Consider the following 25742-nt stretch of genomic DNA (forward strand, 5'->3'; position numbering starts at 1 on the left):
AAAAGTGGCATTGATTTTTATATATATAGATATTGTTTTCAACATTCGGTCAAATTTTGAGAAAAATCGAATTTATAGTTTATTTACCAAAAATAAAAACTTAAAGGAAAATTTAACAAAAGTTGGTAAAAATTGATTTTCGACTCAAATATCTTTTTAAACACTCAGATTATTGCTTCCAACTAATTTTATCTTATAAAAAAAATTGTTTTCAACATCCTACACAATTTTGAGAAAAATGGAATTGAAAGTTTTTTTTACAAAAAATTAAAACATAAACAATAAAATTAATAAAAGTTATTAAAAATTGATTTTCGACTGAAATATCTTTGCAAAACTTTGAGATATTGGCTTTAAACTACTTTTATCTTTTAAAAAATATGGTTGTCAACATTCAGTAAAATTTTGAAATAAATACTATTGACAGTTTTTTACCTAAAAAAAAAAACAATACTAAAAATATTATTTTCGATATTTAGTCCAACAGTCCGTTTTTTCATAAAAAATAAAATCTAAAAGAAATAGTACGCAAATTTTTTAAAAATTGATCTTCAGTTCTTGATATCTCTCAAATTAATTTCATTCATCCAATTTGTAAAAATTTAAGATATGCTACTATAATTTGTAAAAATTGTTTTCGAATGAAAATCTATTTAACAAAAATAGATTTTCAACCTAAACTTTTTCCTTATACGAAAAATATTGTTGGTAATTTAAAAATTTTTAAGAATAATTCAACTGACAACTTTTTAACCGAAAACAAAAACCTACAAACTATTAAACAAGACAAATAGACAGACGGGATGGGAAGTTATTAGGGTGGGTCGCATCCCAGCAGAATTTCATCGATGAATTTACATAACTGAAATAAACATTGTCAAAAATTTCCCTTCATATTTACTCGACATTGAATCGCAGGAAGTATTTTAAAAGCTTTTCAGTGTTTGACGATTTATTTGGCAGGAAACAACTTCAAGGACCATTTGAAATCTCACCATTCAAAAAGCGCATGATTCCAAAATTTCCTACCCCTCTATATTTCACTTCCCCATTTAAAGGATTATTGTAGATAAAAACTCTCCAATAACATATTCACCACACTAAAACAAACTCAACTCAACGAATATTGACAAAAAGCTCATATCCTACTCCAATGCCAAACTTCAACGTATGAAATCAGTAATGCCTTAAATTAAAGAACAGTGACAAATTAAGGCTATTCGTATTGTGACGCACTTAATTTTTATCCCTTCAAACTATAGGAATTGAAAGTGTTTCATGTATAGTTTGAAAGACGAAACCCTAACTCGTGGACAAAAATCTCACTGTTATAAGAAAATTATTCCGCTTGGATATTATAATTTTTACAAGCGTGTCTATTGTCGTATGACAACTTTCCATTTTCAACACCCAGTGAAAATAAAAATAAAATGTATTAACAAAACAAAAATACATGATGTTAATTTAAAGTATCCCAAAAAGACCTCCTATCTTACCTTGAAAAATTCAAATGCTTCAAAAATCTCTCGATTCTAAGAAAAGTAATCAAGTGTCTCTGATGGCTCTTGTTCTCTAGCTGAAGTGAAAAATTAACGGTGTGGTGTGAAAAAAGAGCATTCAATGATTCTATACTAAGTGAAATAATATTTTCAAAGAGAATTTAATGTGAAGTGAAAAATTGCATAATAAGCTATATTTTATAAGATAAATATACAAGAAATATTTATGAAAAAGTTACATGAAAATGTTTGAGTGCGAGGAGTTAAATGCATCCACTGATTAATCAAAATGCGTAACAGTTTAATTGTTGACAAAATATTTGCTGAAACGTTAAATTTTTTATTAATATCATCCATTGGATATCCTAACTGTGGATATCAAACAAATGCTATGAATACTTCAAACGAATTTTTAACATCAACATCAACAACACCTTCTTACACAATATCAACAACAATAGCATCTCTAAGTCAACTACGGAGGGCGAATAATAATTTGGATAAAAAACATTTTAATGGTAAGATGATAAAAATAAATTATTCACATGAAATTAATTGAGAAAGTACATTCTCGCACAAAATCTTCGTCATAAAATAGAAGATATTGCTATTTGATAAAACAGGATGCTTCGTGGAGGGTAAACTATTGATGGTTTTAGACATCTCGGATATCTTCATTATAATGAGCACGTACAAGTACAAGGACATTTTTACTTTGCTGGTGTCAGGTTTAAAGTCTTTTGATTTTTTGTTAATTAAGTTACGTCAAACGAAAAGGAAAATGAAAGGAACCTGAGAGTACAAACACAAGTATTCTTTATTGAAGACATTTTGATGGGCCTTTTCTTTTTGATAGGAATTTGTATACTCTCAGAAGTAGATTCCTGAATTTGTACAGATATATAAAGTTTTCAAAATATTTGATGCACGTTTTCCTCAGTGAGTTGAATTGATATTTAATTAAATTCCACTAACTTATTTGTATTTACTGTTTTCGCAAAGTGAAGCTAAGATGCCTTCAATTTAAGTTCAAGGTGGATATAGATATCTACATGAGTCTCAAATATTTAATCATTAAAAAACAACTTTCAGATGTATGCATATTTATACATTAAGCTTCGCTTCTTTTATAAAAAAGAATAATTATTCATCGGCAACACAATTTTGTGAAGGATAATTTGTAAACTTCGGTATGCCGCCTTCAAATATGTTTTATTAAAATTATAATATTTATGATGCTACGCACAGTCTTCAAGGATATGAAATAAACTTTATTTATTAATAAATCATGATTAATTTTGTTTTAAGAAATTTTAAATGGTCTTTTCACTGCCATTCCAGTATTCCTATGAAATTCGAGAACACAAAATTATGCGAAGGATACAAAACTAATTATTGTTATAAATTGCAAAACGTCTCTGTGAAGGATTATTTTATGATCTACAGTGCACGATTACATTTTTAGGATTATTGGAAGTATGTTGTCTACAGCGAGTGAAAAGGGGTGTGTTCAAATGGTGTAGTTATTGTCCCTGTAAATTTTGTATTGTCAATAAATATGTACATCAATTTAAAAAAATATCTATTTTTTTATTTCATCTCCTTTCACATTATTTCTTCGCATTTAATTTTTAATGATTGTACTGCCTTGGGGGGTATAACTGAGTTATGCAAATTGAAAGCCAACTTTGGAGTTATGTGAAGTTGTATAAAATTGTCCTTTTCATAGCTGGAGAGTATTTAAAAGCTAAGCTGGTGCGCCTACTAAATCGGCAGCAATTCATCACGGAACAATAATGATTTTTGTTTTTAAATTAAGTAATTTTTTGATTAAGCTTTAATTGTGTCTGAGATTACTGTGTCAACTTATTTATTTTTATTATTTTTTCGCACAAGCATTCTTCATTATTAATGTTGAAAAACCCATTAAATGAGTATTTCTTTCAGTTATTAGTGAAGTTTATTATCCACCTATTAAATAAATTTATGCCACAACAATGGGTCATGTGAAAACTTAAGGACTATAGTCGTCCTTTAATGATTTACAACTATTAACCATTGATGTGCACGTGTAGCTTATTATGTTTGAAATGAAGCTGAATGTAACAATTTATTTCTTTTCATCTCAAGTTCTATTTACTGGGAGAGGAGTGAATTATACTCCCAGAGGAGGATTTGTCACTTCTTTGGAAGAAATGTTACCCAAGTGTTAACACGTGTATTCACATTCATTCATTACGATAACTTCTGTAAACGACCGATCTTTTTTGGGCGATGACAGTGATACAATTGTGATTGACAGTTTATATTTTTTAAGATTTCTGAGAATTTTCTCAATATTTCAGAATTATGAAGTTTATATACATACATACATGTGTTTATTTTCTATTTCAATTGTTCGATGGGGAATAGTTTAGAAATTGAATTCTAAAAATTCGGAATTTTAACAGCAAAAACAATACATTTTCATGAGAATTTTGGTTTACATTTCTGAGAATACGGAAGTCTCCAAGTTCTTAGAAATATAAATGCCAAATAATTAAATACCTTTTGTGAGAAAAATTTCGATTAACATGTCAAACCTTGATTCAGACAACCTTTGAAGACTCACTTCAAATCCAAGGGGGACAAAACTTTAGGATCTAGAAGAAAAGGCCAGAAGCTAAAAGTTACTAAAAGGGCCACAAATAATTTGAAAAACTCTCTAGAAATTAGAATAAAAAAGACGAATTTTGTAATTTCATACAAATTTTCATTACGAATTAGATACATTTTTCATATTGTCCGGTGGCAGTAATCAATCATCTCTGAAAAAACATGATCGATGGACGATTTGTTTTATTTAGTAGGTACATATTAGGTCCGTTCGCGTGCCCTCCGAAAACAGTCCAATTTTACGAAAAAATACGAAATTAGAGCAAATATTGTATTGGGCTCACGGGAGAGTAAAATATTTCCCCAACCTACGAATTTTAGGCCAAGAAATTTCTTTGGTCCGATTTGTGAAAAGTGTCAAATTTGATAGAAATTCAAATAAATTAAATAAATTGCTCGCTTTTGCTTTCATCTATAAAATAAAAAATTCTTTTCCCCAAGAACAGCAACAGGTTTGCAATTTTTAAGTTTCAGTTTAATCAGGTTTTTTTTTTATATAAAAAAAAAAAAAACAATTGACCATTAGTAATATTGTGTGAAAAATTTGTTGTTTTAACGTTCGCTTACTTTTTTGTAGTTTTTTCTTTTTGTTAGAGAATTTTACCTCCACTCTTTCAAATATTTCTTTTTACGAATTTTAGTGCAGAAAGTACGCGAACGGACCATTGTATAAATATTTCGTAATCAAAAATAAGTTCGTTTTTTTGGTATTCCATATATAGTACAGTGAGAAATTGTTAACAAAAGGATCCACAGTAGCCATATTTTTGTATTTATTTTGTATTGGTATAATAGTCCAGTCAAATTAGACGAAAAAAGGGGTTCAGCTCGGAAAAATTCCCACCTAGCTGAATTTTGGTACACATCTTCTTTATGTTGTTGTTAACAATGTGTAAAAAGTCGACCTCGATATCATGTACGCGTCAAAGGTTATTCGAGGTCAAAGGTCACGGAATTAGCCTTTTTTTTAATATCTCGTTTTTTATTGGTCGTACAAAAAAAAGTTGTGGACACAAATTGTAGAGGAGGTAATTATCTACAAAAATGGTCTTATGACATTTTCACGTCAAGTTGATAGTTTTTCCGTTATAAGGCCAACAAAGTGTACACTTTTAATGAAATTTGAATTTTTCGCTAAAAACAAGTAGCCTTTGCGTTAATTTCTCGTTCCATACTGTTTGTACAATAAAAAGTCTCGAACAAAAATTGTAGATGAGTATTTAGTACGAACGTACGAACGGTGTCACGTGTTTATCGTGTTTTTTGTGAGTTCTGAATTGTTTTACAAGTACTGTTTATATTACATAACCAACTAAATGGCGGGTAATTGTTTTATATGTGAAAACTCGCTATCGGTCGGTGAAACTGTAAATGTCGAGCGTGGATTACAAATATTAAAAAACGCTAGTAATGATAGAGACGATGGACATCTTGAGTTTTTAAATAATTTAACATCGGTGACTGTGCATGTTGAGTGTCGTAAAGAGTATACACACAAAAAAAGAATTGCCTCATTTAAAAGAGAATGTGAAGAAAACGCTGCAGGTCCATCAAACCCTTCACCGCATAAAAAACGATCAAGAAAATTTGATTTTCAAACGCTATGCCTTGTTTGTGGTGAAGAAGCCAATGAGGATGTTGAGAAAAGAAAACGACAAGAATATCGTAGGAAAATTAAACAGGTCAGCACACTTTCATTTAAAGATAATATTATTAAAACAGCCAAGTCCCGTGGTGATAGACTAGGTAAAATTGTAAGGGATAGAGTTATTTTTGAATATGATTTAGTAGCTGCCGAGGCGAAATACCATGATAACTGTTTGATATCTTTTAATAAATACAAAAGTGGTGGATCAGTAGGTCGTCCACATGACGAAAATATCAGGCTAGCGATGGAAGAAATATTTTATTACATAGAAAAGAACGATGATTGTCAATTCACTTTAACAGAGTTAATAGAAGCAATAACTAGTGATTTCATTCCAGATGCAAAAACTATAATTTATAAATTAACTGCTCGTTATGGAAATGATATTATAATAACTACAAAACATGCTAAATTAACAATTATTTGTTTTATTGATACGCAAAAAAGAATTTTGTGTCAATCGTGGTATGAAAATAAAAAATCTAATGGAAGAACGTCTACGTATTGTAGAAGCAGCAGCAGCAATTACCAGAGGGGACATTCGTTCTGTCTTGATTAATACCGATACATATCCTCCGGTAAATAAAATGTTCGATGATATTAATAAAAATATACCAGAAACCATGAAAAAAAAACGCACCATGCTTCTACCTCAATGGTGGTGTGGAAACGAATGCATTCTTATTATCGTTATTATAATATGATATATTATATATTATTGTAATTTTGTATGGTAAACATTAAAATATGTATAGCGCAAGTGCGATTGGATATTATATTGTATATGTATACCATTTTGTAGGTAATTTTGTCCTCTACAATTTTTGTTTGAGGCTTTTTACTGTACAAACAGTATGGAGCGAGAAATTAACGCAAAGGCTACTTGTTTTTAGCGAAAAATTCAAATTTCATTAAAAGTGTACACTTTGTTGGCCTTATAACGGAAAAACTATCAACTTGACGTGAAAATGTCATAAGACCATTTTTGTAGATAATTACCTCCTCTACAGTTTGTGTCCACAATTTTTTTTTGTACGACCAATAAAAAACGAGATATTAAAAAAAAACCGAGGCATGTTTACCTCGAAATTTTACGAAAAAAAATGATTTCATCTCCAGTACAATTTTGTGCAAAAACAAAACGTTTTTAACATCTGGTAGAATTTTGATAAAAATCAATTTTTATAAGAAAATACAAACCTAATAAACATTAATCAATGTTTGTAAAAATTGAATTTTGACACAAAAATATATTTTTTCAAAAACTTGAGATTATGGCATCAAACTTAATTTATCTTATATAAATTATTGAATGTTAAATTCCGTAAAGTTTTGAGAAAAATCAAATTGACAATTTTTTTTTACAAAAAATAAGAACCTAAACAAAAAAATGAATAAAAGTTGGTAAATATTGATTTTCGACTCAAATATCTTTTCAAAACTTTGATATATTGGTTTTAAACTTATTTAATCTTATAATAAATAATAAAAACATAAGAAAAAAACAATACTAAAAGTTGGTAAAAATTAACTTTCGACTTAAATAGCTTTTCAAAAATTAAAAATATTGTCTTCAACCTTTTCTTATTTCACAGAAAATACTGTTTCGATATTCAGAATTTTTTTTATAAAAATCCAACAGTTCGTTTTTTCATAAGAAAAATAAAATCTAAAAAAACAATACGCAAGTTTGGTAAAAATTGAACAATAGAAAATATTCACTTCAAATTAGTTTCATTCAATTAAGAAATAATAACTTTTAAGAAATGCTATTAAAATTGGGATTGTTTATGGACTAAAAATCTCGTTAACAAAACTAGATTTTCAAACTAAACTATTTTTTCATATGAAATATATTCTTTATAATCTTTAAATTTTTAATAATAATTTAACTAAAAACTTTTTTAACCCAACACGAAAACCTACAAACTTTTAAGCAAGACAATTCGACAGACGGGATGGGAAGTTATCCGGATGGGCAGCATCCCAGCCTCTTTTTGAAAATAGTTTGACTATCATAAGTAGATGATTAACAACAATTATATTGTTTTTGATTTGTTAACCATTTTTTAACATTTGTTCTTTCTAATTAATTCTTTTATGATTACGAGTGAATAATGCTAGATTTTATGATAGGATTTATTTTAAACCCTCAAACCGACTACTTTATGAACCAATCAAGGACTTTTATTACTGTGCACTGTGTGTTTTGTGTTTATACCACCTACAAGTTTTTGAACACTATCCTACATACATATTTTTGTTTCTTAGACCAAAAGTATGGGTAAATGTCATGCAAAATTAATAGCATTAACGGTTTATATAATTATTGTATACACATTATTATACATAAATCCGTAATGGTTTTCCAAATCTACAATCCTTTTCTTCAATATTCAGTTGGAAAATGTATATTTTTCATATTATATTTGGAAAAAAACTTCTAAAGTTGTAATATTCCAAATTTTTTTTTTAAATCTAAAAAAAAGCTAAAATGGTTCTCAACAGAAAAAAACATAACGGTTTGAAAGTCAGTTTGGTTCTTGTACCAAATCTGTTGTCCAGACATTTCTATTATATCAAGTTTTTGAAATATATTTAAAAAAAAATAAAATTTGGAAAGGGGTAGTTTTAAAACTCTAACAAATAGTTTTTTTTTTTTATTTTGTGAATGCTTTATAACAGTAAGATACAATATCTTATAATTTAGTTACAAGCTAATTTTTTTAATAGTTAAAATTAGATTTTGAATTCGAAAGCAGCGCTAAAAATTAAGTCCAAAATGTATTTTTCAAAACTATTAAATATCAAATTCAAATTCAAAACTATAACTAATGAAAATTTCTAGAAACTTAGTAAGATACTAAAATGCTTTAAATTGTATATAAAGCAATTTTGAAAGAATATTGCCCTGGCCGTGTTATTTTTCGAAAACATGTTCTCATTTGGCCACCTGCAGAATTATCGAATTTAACACCTTAAGACTTTTTCTTTGGTGCCACGTAAAATTTAAAGTTTACGCCAATGCATGCGAATTAGTCATGGATCACTTCACGAAAGCGAAAAGTGCCACAAACGTTGGCTCGGCGGGCCAATTTTCTAACAACTAAGTTTGTCTATTGTGTTTTAAAAGTGATTTCGGGCAAGTCTACTCTCTATCCGAGAGTCCCAATTCTTGCCCTCATTTTGCCTTATTTTTGACATTCCATAAGAAGTTGTTGTAATCGGTTCGATTTGACAAATTGACAATGTTGACATTTCTCGACGTTCAAGTTCCCTAGAATCTAAAGTCAAAATACCTCACGAACTATTATGATTACTTTATTAGTTACTTTATTAAAAATATAAAAAATACAATCAATACAAACAAAATGCAAATGTACAAACAGTTAACGTATGACCACTTGAGTAGACAGCTTTATTCAATCTGAATCTTTAAACTATGTAGGGTCGCCAAAGAAGTTAGGGTCTTGCAAATTCATATTACAGTATGCAAGATACAAGATATAAACAGTTCACAAAAAGAATCTGTTGAATTGACAAAAATAATAGAATTATAGAGTGTAGGTGTGAAGTTTATTAGAATTTTATGAGTTTGTACAGAACAGAACCAATAACTCTAGCTACTTGAATTAAATTTTATATTATGCGTTGTGACGCGATACTTAACTAATATTATTTAAAAAAAAAAAACAACTAACTAATGTTTTTTTTTAAATATATCATAAAAACTGACACAAAACTGTCACCTTTAATATTTTAAGAAAAAAAAAATGTTTTTATCTCCAAAATAACTTTATATGCAGTGAAGAATAATACTTTATATAACTGAGAATTTTAAGAAAGTATAGTTTTGTTAGCTTGGACAGCGTTTTATAAAACCAAGCATAAAACTTGCTTTATTAACAATAAAAATAATGTGATGCGGAGATTCTAAGTTGGAACAGAAATAAACTGTCGCGTCTTTACTTTTAAAGATGTATGAGTTTTTGCTGCGATATACTTTTCCGATTTTCTGAAGGGTTAAGGCTATTTTTCCTATATCAAAATGCAAAACTATTAGTGTCGGCTTGTAAGAGAATTGGACTTCATTATTTTAAAAATCTTCATGCCATTAGCGAAAATAAGAACTTGAACTTGAACGCGGATATGAACTTACGTCATTAATAGACAGGATGAACAGAAAAGGGCCAAAAAGGCTTCCCTTCGGAGCACCAGATTGAGCAACAATTGGTTCTGAATGACAATTTCTAAATTTTATCTCATAGGATAACTTCAAGATAAGATTTGACCCTATAAGCTAAGAAAAATGGATTAACACCGTGAACTTTAATCTTGAATAAAATAATTGTATGGCATATTTGGTCAAAACCTTTAGAGAAGTCAGTGTATACACAGTAAACCTCAAAACGTTGTTCTAAAGCAGTATTCACATGAGCTCGACCAACGAACTACGAATGAATTACCAAATGTGAGATTATATACGTTTGAAGACATATTTCCATTAATTTTTAACAAAACGATAGCAATATAGTTTCTTTTTGATTTATGATGCATGCTTTTACTTTTCAATATCATATATTAATAAATTTAAGTAAACAAATTTATTCGTCGCGAAAAAATTGAAGTTGATACGAACTGTCAAACTATATTCGCGTTCCACATTATCCACACTCACAACGAATAAAATAATCGTGCGTACTTAACCTAAAAAATCATTCTTGTTTTGGTTTATTCGCGACGAATTAAAAACTGTCATGTGAAAGAAATGTCAAAATCGACGTTCATTCGTTCATTCGTTGGTCGTGCTCATGTGAATAGTTCTTAAGGCGTTGATTTGTAAAAGTTAATTTTTCTCACGAATGTATGTTGCTGCAATTTTCAAATGAGATTTTTACTTAAAAATGCTGCACTTGTTTAAAAAGTTTGTTACCTTTTTTGATTATTGGTATAAACAATGACTTCTTTGTTTAATCCCTGCCTGTGCCACCTTAATTAAAAAAAAAAATTATTTTCGCGGGTAGGTAGGTACTGCCTCTTGCGAGGAATTGACAATTACTTCAAGAGTAATTCTTGTCCATTCCATTTCTGACAACATTACTCTCACACAAGGAATGGTTGAGAGTTGTAAGTCACTAGACCCTAGTTCCCAACGGACTGTTGCGCCACCCAATTTAATTTTATTTAATGACTTTTTCCATATACCTTAGGGATGATAAGTAACACTGGGCTTCAAAATTACTTTTTTTCCTGACGCACATACAAAAAAGGTCAAAATATCCTTGATTCGAAATTTTTCTATCATATCAAGATTTTAAAATTTGTCTCTTTAAAAATGCTAAAAACAACCAAAAACTTTTTTTTAAGGCAATTGGCAATAAATTGAATGACATTTTTTCAAAGCCAATCAAAGCATTTGAATATATTTATTAGTTTTTCGAAATTCTCATTTGTTTTGAACCATTTTTGTGTCTATTATGAAGTTTTCATAGTTTTGAAAAATAGGTTTTGGACTTAATTTTAAGTGCTGATTTCATATCCAAATATTAATTTTAACTATTTGCTTAGCTTGATGTAGTACCGTAGAGTGATGGTTAGTGCGTAGGACTTTACGGCCGGTGATCTTTTATGGTTGTCCTGTGTGGTTCAACGTTGCCCCTTCCCAGATTCAGAAGCTTCGGGTGTTCGAGCGGTAGTGTTTACGACGCTGTACCGGCTTATATCGAAGAGCCGAACCGTCTTACGTGCATTACTATTACATCGAGGTCCTATACAACGGAGCTTGAATAAACAGAATTGACAATTTCGTGATAAAAATCGTTCGGGGTCACATTGCATTGGTCTTCGACCAACAATTTAATTTTCAGGGCGTTCTATCCGAACGACGAGTATTTTGAGAGTGCACACTTGAGCGGCTTTATTTCACCAGAGGCAATTCCTCTTTTTAGACAGATGCGGACTGATACAGGATAGATTGGCAGTTCCGCTAATCTGTCATGTCAGACGACAAACCGCTCCTGTACAATCGGAACTTCATGGCACAAGGCGAAGCAGATCTCCTTCAGTTCAGTAGGGCTGTGACAGAACGGGACCGAACTGGTGGCTTTACTTGGCACTTGATAGTGGGTAATTTAGGGTTTAGTTTTAAGTATTTTTAAGTTGTAGGCTTAGTTTTAATTAAAAAAAAAAATTTAAAAAAGATGGAATAAAAAAAAAACAGCAAAATGTGAAAAACAAAAAATGTTAGATAGTTAGATTTCCTGCTGTGGTTGTTCCAGTTTTAAGTAGTTTAGAGGTAGAATAGGTAGCTTAAGTTAGTTTTAATTCAAGTAAAAATAAAAAAATTATATTGATTTTATTTTATTTTTTATTTTCTAATGAATACAAAAAGAAATAAAATTGAATGGAAGCTAAATAAATCTTAGGGCCGAAAAACATTAGGATTAGATATTATTTTTTAACTTAGAGTGTCCCTATGGGACCAGTAAGTTAGTTGTATGTTATGGATAATTAGGCTAGTTTTATGAATTTTTGTCTAGCTTTAAAATAGTTTTAAGAAATAATAAATACAAATGAATTAAAAAAAAAAGTTCGGTGAACTGTCATGCCAAAGGTTTGGATTAGATCCCTGGCTGTGCCACCTAAAGTTTTTTTTTCACAGGTACCGCCTCTTGCGAGTAATTGACAAATCCTCCAAGAGTAATTCTTGTCATGAAAAGTGCTTTCTCAAATTTGCCGTTCAAATTCGGCTTAAAACTGTAGGTCCCATCCATCCACGATAATTTTACTCGCACATAGGAATGGTTAAGACTTGAAAGTCACTAGGCCCTGGTTCTTCGTGGACTGTTGCGCCACCTAATTTAGTTATTATTTGCTTAGCTTACCCGTTTTCAATAGTTTTTTTATATGTCTTAATATATTTCCAAAATCTAATATAATAGAACTGTTAAGTCAACACATTCATTACTAAAACAAAACTTACTTTTAAACCATTTTGCCTTTTTCTGTTGAAACCGGTTTAGCGTTTCATTAAAATTTTTGTAAGATCGGTGAAATTCAACAACTTATGCAAGTTTTTCGAATATCATTTGAAACATTGTAAATATTTAACCTAAATATTGAAGAAAGGGATTATAGATTTGGAAAGGCATCACGAATTTTATTTAAAAAAAAAGGTATTTATCTATTTAAAATCAATGTCTCAAAAACATGACTTGGTATATTAATTTTGAAGTCGGAATTGAATTAAGGGCACCAAAACGCATTGAAAAATTGCTATTTTATTCCCAGAAAAAGAAAACCTTGTCAAACAAGTGTAATGAATACGCTTTAAAATACACATACATATGAACACTGTCATACCTTTCAAAAGTCAATGTTTAACGTTTTTAATGGTGTATCAACACAATGATAAGATAAGAAACAATCAAATTTTGGACAACCTTAAGTAATAATTCATTAATTTCTTATCAAATGCAAATATCATTTCTATGTCGGAAAATTTTATAGCAGAAAAATAAATAAAACTAACCTTCAAAACTTCATAACGTTTTCCATATTAAAAACTTGTTGTCATTCTCGCGTTTTTTTGTGCACTAAAAGAATGACGCAAACCTAAATCTATTGGGAACTTTTGGGCAAATCCATCAATAACCCGATTTGGTTTTACACAATATCATTTAAGGTTCAGTATGTTATATCTAATATATGCAATTTAAATATTTTTTGTTTAATTTACAAAAAGATAAAACATTTTAAAAACAATTGTCATCCTAAAAAGTTCCCCTTACTTGACAATTTCAATCCCAATTGAACCACGGTTTTGAATGTTTTTGACTCTTTAAAATGCTTGATTGTTAACATACTGCAAAGGCCGTTGTATAGATACTTTATACTCTTTGCAACTCTCGATCTTTCTTAGAGTTTTTATCATCCCCTTAACAAAAAAAGAAACATTGACAAAATGCTAATCCTCATCCAGTAAGGACATGGACGAGAGTGGGCGTAATAGCTTACATTTTAACCTCGAATAAGTAGTACATTTTATTTTAATTAGCATTTTTTTGCTTTCTATTTAAATTCAACTTTAATCTTTTTTAATTCTTTTGATGGAAAAAAATTCTATTGGTAGTTTTATTTTTGTACAGTCTTTTTTCTGTTCATCATCTACAATTTTACACACAAACGTACCAACAGTAAAGCTTAATTAGTCCAGTCAACGAATAATTAAAAATAAGTAGTAGACAGACTTTTCTTTGTCTATTACTGTGTCTTTGAAAAAGATGTTTTGCAAATGACTATACCAAAAGTCCTAGCTCTTGGCCTCGATAGAGATTGCAAAGTGTGGCATTTTTCATGATGAGTGTCAACGTCAACAGCGAAAGGGACCCTGAATAATCTTATAGAGTGATGTCAGTTGAAATTTAAAAAATTAAATAGCCACTTTGTTTTCATTTTGATTTTTGGAACTATGAAAAACAAAGGAATGATAATTTCTAAGACAACTTAACTTTCTACTTTACCCTGGAGATTTTTGTTTACAACGGGCGGTTTGGTTCACACGACGCGACACATCGAAACAATACATGTATTAAAGGAAACATTTGTTTAGCGCATTATTTCACGTCATGGGCCTGTTACGTGGCCTCCGAGATCCTGGGTTATCTGTCTACGCAGAAGAGAATATTCTGATAGTTATTGCTGAACTATTATTTATTATTTATGCATTTCTTAATTTTTTGCTTATTTATTTGTTTATTTATTTCAACGTTTTTTTGTATTATTATAATTATTTCCTTATTTAAAAACATTCGCATTGATAATAATATTCATTTATTTGTACATTTAAATTTAAATTAATGTTATAAAATGTTATAAAATGTATTTAAACATACCTTTTTTGTAAAAGTTGTTTGAACTGAGTATTGTACCTACGTTTCTGTGTTTAATCGAAACATTTTCTTAATCTCAACAGATGTTTGTTTGCTTTCTTTTTTTAAGATTTCTAAGCAAAGTTTTTCATCAAATCTCTAATTAAAGTTTTATGTTATTAATTCCAAAATTGTGTATACTTGGAAGTAGTAAGTTAGCATATATACCAATTTCTGTAAATTCTTATCAGTTTTTTTTTTATTTTTGTGGCTTTTCGTATTTTTAACTTCAGATAGAAAGTTATTTCAATGGGCCGATTTGTCAAATTGGAAATTTTGACATTTCTCGAAGATTTTAAGAAAGATGTCTGTGCGTTCGTGTGTACGTACGTTCTTACGTCCGTACGTTAGCGACATTTTTTTCGTCGTCCATAGCTCAAGAACCAGAAGAGATATCGACGTTTTCAAGTGTATTAGTTCGTGCAGAACTTGGTCACCCAGGAGCTTTAATTGGTGATGATCAAATTTATAATGCGACGTCAAAATATTTGTTTTTATATAGATAAAAATGCAGAAAGAGCTTTCAAGAAAATTGCATGGGTGTTTTTGTTTTGCCATAGCAATTTAAAAAAAGTGAACATTTTGTGAACCCTAAATATCTCACGAACTAATAACGCTAGAGACTTGAATTAAATTTTATATAATATATTTAACGCGATACCAAACAAGTATTTTTTTGGAAAATAAATACAACTTACTATTTTTTTATGAATATGAAAAATTGACGAAAGAAAATATTTGTCACCTCGAAGATTTTACGAACAAAAAAATGATTTTATCTCCAAAACCATTTTGTGCAACTTTTTCAAGAACTGGTTACATTTTGAAAAAAATCTAAATTACAGTTTTTTATAGAAAATAAAAACATAAAAAACACATTGTAAATATCCTTTCTTATAAGAAATATGAATTTCAACATTCTGTACAATTTTAAAAAAAAATCTAATTGACAGTTTTTTTTACCAAAAATAAGAAATCTAAAACAAAAAATTAATAAAAGTTGTTTTTCGACTCAAATAACTTTTAAAATTTGAGACATTGGCCTTAAACTAATTTTATTTTTAAAAAAATATTGTTTCAACATTCAGTAACTTTTTGAGAAAAATCAAACTGACAGGTTTTTATACAGAAAATTAAAAACCTACAAAAAATGGTAAAAATCGATTTTCGACTATAATATCTTTTCAAAACTTTGAAGTATTGGCTTCGAACTAATTTTAAATTTTGAAAAATATTGTGTTCAACATTCAGTAAAATTTTGACGAAAATCGAATTGACAATTTTCTTACAAAAAATAAAAACCTAAACAAAATTAATAAAAGGTGATAAAAATAGATTTTCGACTCAATTATCTTCTTAAAATTAGATATATTGGCTTCAAAGAAATTTTACTAACAGAAAATATTATTTTCGAAATTCAGTAAATTTTGTATTAAAATCCAAAAAATAGTACGCAAAACTGTTAAAAATTGATGTTCGTTTCTCGATATCTTGCCGAGAATAGAAGATATTGACTTCAAATTTATTTCATTCATCCAATTTCTATTATTTGTTTATTTAAGAAATAAAAACTTTTAAGAAATTCTACTAAAATTAGTAAAAATTGGGTTTCGACTAAAAATCTCGTTATCAAAAATAGATTTTGATATCAAACTATTTTATAATGTGCAAAATGTTGTTAGTGATTTTCAATTTTTTTAGAATAATTTAACTGATAACTTTTTTAACAAAACAAGAAAACCTGCAAACCTTTTAAGAAAGACAATTCAGCAGACGGGATGGGAAGTAATCAGTGTGAGTATCAATTTTTACCAAATTTGAGTACTTTTTTTGTAGATTTTAATTTTTGTCATTTGTATGAAAAAAAACTTACTGTTGGATGTTTATAAAAAATCTACTTAATATCGAAACAAAAAATTTTCTGTGAGATAAAATAAGTTTGAAAACAATAATTTCAGCTTTTGAAAAGATATTTGAGTCGAAAATCAATTTTAAGCAACTTTTAGTAATGTTTTTTTTTAGGTTTTTAATTTTGAAAACAAAAATTTAATTCAATTTCTTTCAAAATTTTACCAGATGTGAAAAACGTTAATTTTTGTAGCATAAAACTATATTGGAGATACAATCATTTTTTGTTCGTAAAATATTCGAGGAGACAATTATTTGTTTTCAGTTTTTTTATTTATGAATAAAACCGTTAGTTGATTTGTTGTCTTCGAAATCATATAAGTTTGGTATCACGTTACATTATATAATGTAATATTTAATTCAAGTCGCTAGCGTTATTGGTTAGTGAGATATTTTGGGTTTATAAATATATTAATTATTTTGAAAGTCCTTTCTGCATCTTTCTGCATTATTATCTGTATAACAACATTTATTTGAAGTCGATATCTCTACTGGTTCTTGAGCTATATACGACGAAAAAAGCTTCCCGAACCTTGCACAGTCATTTGTTTTAAACTATTTTATTTGGAGTCTAGTGACTGAAAGGTCGAGAAATGTCAACATTTTCAATCCGAAAAATTGGACCAATTACAATAACTTCCTATGGAAAGTTGATAAAATGCACCAGTGGTCGTACGAACTTGCTCATGTATCCGAAAGTCTGTTTAAAAATATTTCAATTTTAGTTTAAAAATATTTTTGGTATTAAGTTATTTAGAGCTTATTTATTGTTATACACTTCAATTTCGTAAAAATATGATAACCCATTTTAAAAATATCGATTTTCTAAAAACAAATATTTTTTTTTATATCAAAAATAAAAACAATGACATTTTAGATAATCAAATATTATTAAGACAAAGTTTGTGAAGAATTTTTTGTATTGATTGGTTAGTTCTTGCGAAAACTTAAAAATAAAATATCGTTTCTAATTAGGTACCCTTCTGGAACAATACAAAAATATTTGTTATATATCAAAAAATAAAAAAAAAAAACCTAACGCGATTCAGCTCAAAACTTTATTTTACAAATTTGTAAATCGACCTTGGGACTGTGGAAGCCAGGACAGATGGATGGAATTGGGAGACACACTTTTTTCAACTTCTATATTATCGTAATACCATGTTTGATTAAAATCTTGATTCCGAAATTTTGTACGAATACAAAACTTGCCATATGTAAAAACCTAATTTACAACCTACTTATAAGTGACTTACCGTAGTTATGCCCGTGGCTAATGGTAAGTGCGTTGGACTGTTTATCTTAGATTATGGGAACAGTAAGTTAGTTGTAAGTTATGGTTTTTGAATTTTTGTCTAGCTTTAAGATAGTTTTAAGATGGAATTGAAAAAAATGAATTAAAAAAAATTGTTTTGCACTGTCATGCCAGATGTCTAAAGATTTGAATTTAATTTTTATTGATAATTGTCTTGAAACTCAATGTAATGAACCATCTTTAAAAATGTTAGAAAAAAGCATTTATCACAATGCAGTTGAAATAGTTTAGACAATATTCCACCAATTCTTTTAAAAACTTGTGCTAATATACTTGCTACACCAGTTTTTATAATATTTAACCTTTCTTTAAGTAATGATGAGTTCTTAGATGAATGAAAATACTCTATAATAACTCCCCTTCGTAAGTTAGGTACAAAAATTTCCATTGAAAATTACAGGCCAATTGCAAAACTGCAGTTAATACCCAAGGGTTTCGAAGCTGTAGTAAAAAACTAATTTTATAATCTTATTCACAATAACATTTAAGTTTACCGACATGGTTTCTTAATAGGTAGATCCACTACTACAATTTTATCAATATTTTAAAATTTGTATCTATCACAGATGGAAATGCGTTCTCAAGTCGACACTATTTACACTGATTTTTCAAAGGCCGCGTTCAACATAGTGTTCTCTTAAAAAAACTATGGATTTCACTCTCAGCTCTTAACGTGGATAAAGAGCTATTTAGAAGGTAGAAAACAGGTGGTAAAAATTGATAATGCCCTGTCTAATGAAATCATAAATTTTTCGGGTGTTCCTCAAGATAGTCGCCTTAGACCACTTCTTTTTATCATTTTTATTAAAGACTTACCATTACATCTTACTTTTTCTAAATGTCTTATATTTGCTGACGATTTGAAAATATTCAGTTCCATAAATTCACTAAACGATGGAAAAAAAGTTCACATTGATTTAAATAATTTAATTAAATGGTGTAATATCAATGGGCTATATTTTAACAATAAGAAATGTAGCGTTGTGACATTTTCTAGAAATCACAGTCCATTATATTATAATTATAAACTTGAAAGCTTAATTTTACAAAGACTTGATAAGGATCTAGGCGTAATCTTTCGATTCTAAAATGAAATGCTCAGATCACATAGACATTGTGATCTCAAAGGCAAACTCTGTGCTAGGGTTTGTTTTTCGAAATTCAAAAGATTCCGGAAAAGACCCCTTTATTGATTAAAAGCCCTTTATTCTAGTCTCTTCCACATTTAGAATATTGTACTGTTATATGGATCCTTAACCGCGTCTAGCATTCGTCGTATAGAAAAAGTTCAACAAAGGTTCACAAAGTTTGTTTTACGAAAAATATTTGGTTTTTCAAATGTTCCATCTTATGAGACGAGTTGTATTTTAATTGATCTTACACCTCTTGCTCAGAGAAGAAAATTAAACTCAATACTTTTTGCTTTTGATGTCTAGAGTTTTAATATTGACTGTCCAATTTTATCCATGTTTTTTAGTTATGCACCTTCTAGAAACTTGCGCCCTCGTGACTGTGATTTTTTAAATGCTACTTACCACAGTACTAGCTATGCGAAGTATAATCCTATCACAAGAGCTTGTATGGATTTTAAAGAATATGATTTTTCAAGTGATTTTAATATTAATAGAAATGTTTTGAAAAATAAATTAGTAAATTTTTTATAATGCTATAAGTAATTTATGTACTTTATTTGTATGTTATGTATCATAATTATTAGTCTAAATAGAGGGTGTTACTTTTTAGACGAATAAATACATAAATAAAGAATTTCCAATTTACCAACTAGCTTATGAATTTGTTTGTTTAATTCACAAGTCAGACTTATGCCTTAATGATTTGTAATTAAAAAATTCGCAACCCTGTTCTGATCACACATTTAGATCCTACGTCAAATATATTGAGTTTATTTTCAGTTCTGCTCTTCTATCGTCATTGCAAACCGTAAACTTAAAATAACAAAGATATGTTATCCTCAATAGGATGGCAACTTCAAGTAAAATCACATTCAAGCAAACAAAAGCATACAAATCGAATGCGTTCCTTATGTTTCAGTAAACTTTGATTTATTGTAGAACTCAGTTTTTAATTTCAGTTTTTAAAACATTGCTCCAAAAATGTATACATAAGCAATGTACATCCTCCGATTCAATGACAAATTTCATTAATTTTGTCTTTCTAAAATGAAAGAACAAACATCCCTAAAACATACACCCACATTTAATATAACAATAGCTTACATAATAATGAATAATGAAAACAAGTATACGAACATGCATACGTTCTAGAAAAAATAATAACAAAACCATAAAATTGTATGAACACCATACTAACGAGAAAAGCTCTCAGGTATTGTTAAAAAAGGATGCATAACATGTGTTACGTATAGAATGTTCAACTATCTTGGGGATAACTCAAAGCAAACATAGTACATAGATGGATATGCTCCACTGAATATCATTCTGAAAAGGGATAAATCTTCATTTTATCCCAACACATTAGCCTGAGCTTTTAGGTAATGTTGGTACATAAGACACCAAGTTTAACGTACATTATTATAAGCTAGCGTTTCGGTAATCCCTTTTAATACACTAAGGAAGGTATTAACTTGATAATTGGTATCATTGGAGGATTTAACAAAACAAAATAAAATAAATTGATTAACTGGTCAAAATGATAAAACTCAAATTATCTAACGCAAAATTATTTGCACACATATTTATATTACAACCTTAAGGTCCTCTCCGGAAAAGGTAAAGGACAACTCCAAGTCTTCTTCCTTGTATTACTCGTAGTAAGGTATTCGAAAAAGTTCTAAATAGAGCTCTGTCCATCAAGTGGGCAGTTTAACTTTAAGGCGGGACATGACACTACTTATGCCCCGTCTAAGCTTGTTTCTGATATCCAGTGGAACCAATCTAAAAGGCAATGTACGAGAGATTGTCTGGTTGACTTGGAGAAGGCATTCGACACCGTATGTTTATAAAGCTGACCAAACTTGGCATAAGTAAACCCCTGTTGTATATGCTTAATGGCAGCCGGTTTGTTGTCAAAAGTTGAAACTTCTAACAAAATCTTTTATATTAAAAATAATCTTCAGAAGGGATTGGTTAACTTGGCGATCTTGTTCAGAATTTACACCAGCGATCTGATAGGTAGCCTAACTCAGGCAATTGCGTACGCTGACGACCTTATTCCGTCCAGAACGGCACCAAAAATTGGGGTTATCAGAACCCTTTTACAGTGTGAAGACAAGATTCAGCAACATTTCCATGACTGGAAGTTGTTTGTATAAAACAGAGCTACGTCACCAGTCAAAAAGTGTGGATTCTTTACAGTCGAGACGTCCTTGCACTGGACTTGAGTGCCTTCGGTTTATTAGGACTGTGTCCGATAGGGGTCAGAGACATAGGGTGAAGCAGGGAACCTGTTTTGGTGGTTGTAAACGGAAAACGTGATTTTAAGTTGTCTGAGGCGTAGTGTCTTGCTCTTGACCGACTTACTAAGGTTTAAGTTTTAAGTGAGAGACTCCAAATAAAATTAAAAAAATAAACAAAAATTGAAAACAACTTTTTCAACTTTTTTTAACTTTATTTCATTCCAAAATCTTAAGGCTAAGTACCAAAATTTTATCAAAAATAAAAGAAAAGATTGAACAATATTTTATATGGCTTCTAGATAAATTTATCTCTTATATAACTTATGATTTAAGATGAAAGATTAAGGTTACTTCTAATATTCAAAAGAATAAGTGACGAAGAAACATTAGATAGAAGAATAATCATAATATTATTGTGGGGATTAACATAATAATTTTAAATTAAAAATCAATATTAAGTATTAATTTTAAAAGAACATTATTATTTAATATAAATATAAATATAAATATAAATATAAATATAAATATAAATATAAATATAAATAGTTAACACCTTGCGCCAACACGAGCCGATCATGATTTGCCAGCTAAGCAAATCATAACGGAAAATCATAAGTTCCCACGATTGGTGGGTATCGAGTAACGGCGCATGGAGGTCAATATGATTGGCGGGTGTCAAGTAACGGGTTTAATGCACGAGCATGGTCGCTGACCATGCAAATCACCATCGTATGTGAACAGCGCGCCGTTAGGTGTAATTTTAGGGTATTAGTTAAGTTACAGTTAGTTCAATTTTAGCTTGTGAACAATAAACATTAATTAATTTAATCGTGAAACGAAAATAGACTAGACTTTCATTTCAATAGTAAGTCGGACGGTTGGGCTGGCCCCTCAGGGGCCGGCGTCCGCGTTTTTTTTAGGATCCTCCATCAGAGAATCCTTAATTGGCGCCCGAGCAGGGACCCTGTTGCAAGACTGTATCCTTTTTGCCTGTAGATCGTGTGCATTACCAATACGCTCTATCTGAGTGAACGTCGCTGTTATCATGGGAACACAGTAGACCATTTTGGATAATGACACACAATTTTCCGCATACACATGGGAACATGCGGATATCTTTAAAGGCTAAAGGATACGACGGTGATGGTGATCGTTCCATTAGTAGGCTGCTTGCGGCTAAACGGGACTAAAACGACACCTCCCACGCAACACGGTTCCTTGGAAACCCTATTCCGTCGGCTAGGGGGAGTACTAAAACTAAAACCTTTTACTTACAGAAGTTACTGCTGACAAGGAAACAAGTAGAAAAAAAAAAACTAAATTACAACAAAGACAAAAAGAAGAAGAAAATTATATAATGTTTATTCTGTGAGTGCAAATAAAGCTCAAAATTTGTGTATATATTAAAGAAAAAGTGATACTAAAATTGATATCACAGAAATAAGGAAAAATAAATAAGCTTGTAGCAATATAAAAAATATATTGTTCAATATCTATTGTGCTGGTGTGTGAAAAAAAAAAGCCTTTAGCAATATAAAAAATATATTATTCAATATCTATTGTGCTGGCGTGTGAAAAAAAAGGAAGCTTTTAGCAATATTAAAATATAATATCCATTGTGCTGGTGTGTAGGAGTATACGCTGTTAAAATTAACATATAAAAAAAAAAAAACATATTTTCTTTTTGTTGAAATCTGTGCCTGTTGTCTGTTGTGGTAAGCTTGGATTATATTTTTTTGTTTTTATATATAAACTAGATATTTCTTAATAAACTAAATATGGATCAAGTGGCTCAACAGATCGTTGAATTAACTGGGGCAGTCGGTAGCTTGATTTCCCAACTGAAGAGCTTTGAGAGGAGAATCGAAGCTGTCGAAGAAAAAACAAGTTCAACATCCTCCTCAGCTGTATCTCCAGTTGCTAGTCATTCTGAGCTCAGTCCTCCACAAACAGAGGCTGATCTCAGGGAAATAAGCAAGCTGCCTGACTGCGTGAAAGAACTTCAAGTCTTTAATGGGAATCCCACGCAGTATGTATCGTGGATACATGCTGTAGAGGGGATCCTGAAGGACTATGACATAGTCAAGACGAAACCCCTCTATAGGGCTATACTTCAGCACATAAGGGGTAAGATAAGGGGTCCGGCTGACGCCGCTCTAGTTAGTTACAATATCTTTGATGGTGACTGGAGTGAGATGAAGACTTGCTTATCTCTACATTATGCAGATAAGCGAGACCTTCGAACTCTGGAGCACCAGCTCAACCAGCTTGCTCAAAAGGGCAGCAAGCTGGATGAATTCTATGCGGCTGTTAACCATCAATTATCGTTGATGGTTAACAAAATCAAAACGGAGTCGCATAGTGAGGAAACCGTAAGGGCTTTGGTAGAAACCTACCGGAATAGGGCTCTGGATGTGTTCGTGCGTGGCCTCAATGGTGATATCTCACGAATGTTGATGATTCAACGGCCACGGACACTCCCAGAAGCTTACTCTGCCTGCCTGGAAATACAGAACGTCAACTATCGGAGTAGTTCTGTACACTCGTCTTCCTTCTCTAACACCATCACGTCTCCTATGAATCAACATCTTGGTAATAGAGACGTGAGGCCCAATATTCCTCCGAGAAGGCCCCAACGAAATTCAATAGGGAAGCATAACAGGTTTGCCTGGAATGCTCCTCAGGAAAATGTTCCTGCACCGAAGCCTTCGGAGAAGATGGATGTTGATCGAAGCATCCAGAGCAAACAAGTGAACTATGCAAATCGATCAAAGTTCCAGGGCAACCCCTTTAAACGTAGAGCAGCCTCTGATAACTTCCCTAACAAACAGCAACGCTTGTACAACATCGAAGCGGAAGACGAAGTGGATTTAGAAAGCTACTCCGCATCTGCGGAGGAAGCTACTTGTGACGAGATAAATTTTATGTCAGGGGGCCATCTAGCGTACCATACATAGAGTATGTTGCAAAGGATGGAGTAGTGTTGAAGTTTCTTGTTGATACGGGGGCCAACAAGAATTTTATTAGCCCAAAAATCGACCAGCCCTCAATCTCGCTTCCAAAACCTTTTTCTGTAAAGTCTGCCGCTGGTAATGTTAAAATTTCCAATTATGTCGAGGGAAGATTTTTCTCTAAGGTTGGCAATGATACTCCTGTTAAATTCTTTGTACTACCTGGACTCGATTCTTTCGATGGAATCATTGGGGATGACACCCTCAAAGAATTGGAGGCTGTCATTGATAGAAAAAACAACCTTCTAACGATAAAACCCAATATAGAGATTCCGCTCAAAGCAAAGATATCACGACAGGTGAACGTTGTGCTTAATGAGGATCTTCCCCACGACATTAGACAGGGATTGGAAAAATTGATTAGGAAACACGAATCGCTTTTCGGGCCGATCAATATTAACGAAGTAATCGATACTTCCATTCAGGCCGAAATCAAAACAAATACAGATGAGCCTATATATACAAAGAGCTATCCGTACCCGTCATCCTTAAGAGAAGTTGTTGAGGAAGAAATAAATAAACTTCTAGACGAAGGGATAATAAGGCCTTCCAGAAGTCCTTATAATTCACCAATTTGGGTTGTGCCCAAAAAACCTAAGGCGAATGGCGAGAAGCAATTCAGAATGGTCATCGACTACAAAAGACTTAACAGCGTGACAATTTCTGATGCATATCCAATACCGGATATAAATGCCACTCTTGCTAGCCTAGGGAACGCCCGATACTTCACAACCCTAGACTTGACCTCGGGATTTCACCAAATTCCCATGAAACCCTCGGATGTTCCTAAAACAGCTTTTTCCACTATGAATGGCAAATACGAGTTTTTGAGGCTGCCATTCGGGCTCAAAAACGCTCCAGCTATTTTTCAACGCACAATTGACGATGTGCTCAAGCCATTCATAGGGAAAATATGTTACGTTTATATCGACGATATAATCGTTTTCAGTGAGAATGAGGAAAAGCACTTAGAAAATCTTGACATGGTTTTGAAAAGACTTAGTGAAGCGCACTTGAAAGTCAACCTTGAAAAAACCCACTTTATGGATACAACTGTAGAATTCCTTGGATACGTCATAACTGCTGATGGTGTACGACCAGATAATACGAAAATCGAGGCAATCCAGAACATACAGCCTCCTACTAACCTTAAGGAACTAAAATCATTCCTCGGGCTTACTTCCTACTATAGGAAATTTATTCGTGACTATGCCAAGATCGCCAAGCCCTTGACTAACTTAACTAGGGGAGAAAATGCCCAAGTTAAAGCCAACCAGTCAAGGAAAATCCCAATTAAATTAGATGAGTGTGCGCTAAAATCTTTCAATAATTTAAAAGTACTCCTTACCTCTGCCGAAGTCCTGGCATTCCCCGACTTTAATAAGCCATTCATCCTCACG

General features: G+C 30.9%; 1 protein-coding gene across 1 annotated transcript in view; it reads left to right on the plus strand.

Annotated features, from left to right (window-relative positions):
• The first annotated feature begins 1219 nt into the window (after positions 1-1219).
• Positions 1220-25742, plus strand: part of LOC129947811 (uncharacterized) — a 44232-nt gene continuing 19709 nt past the window's right edge. Inside the window, exon 1 of the mRNA XM_056058510.1 lies at positions 1220-2017. Coding sequence (XP_055914485.1) covers positions 1789-2017 — 229 coding nt within the window. The 5' untranslated portion in view covers positions 1220-1788. The remainder of the gene's footprint in view (positions 2018-25742) is intronic.

Source organism: Eupeodes corollae, chromosome 2 (assembly GCF_945859685.1).
Source record: "Eupeodes corollae chromosome 2, idEupCoro1.1, whole genome shotgun sequence".
Lineage (NCBI taxonomy): Eukaryota > Metazoa > Arthropoda > Insecta > Diptera > Syrphidae > Eupeodes > Eupeodes corollae.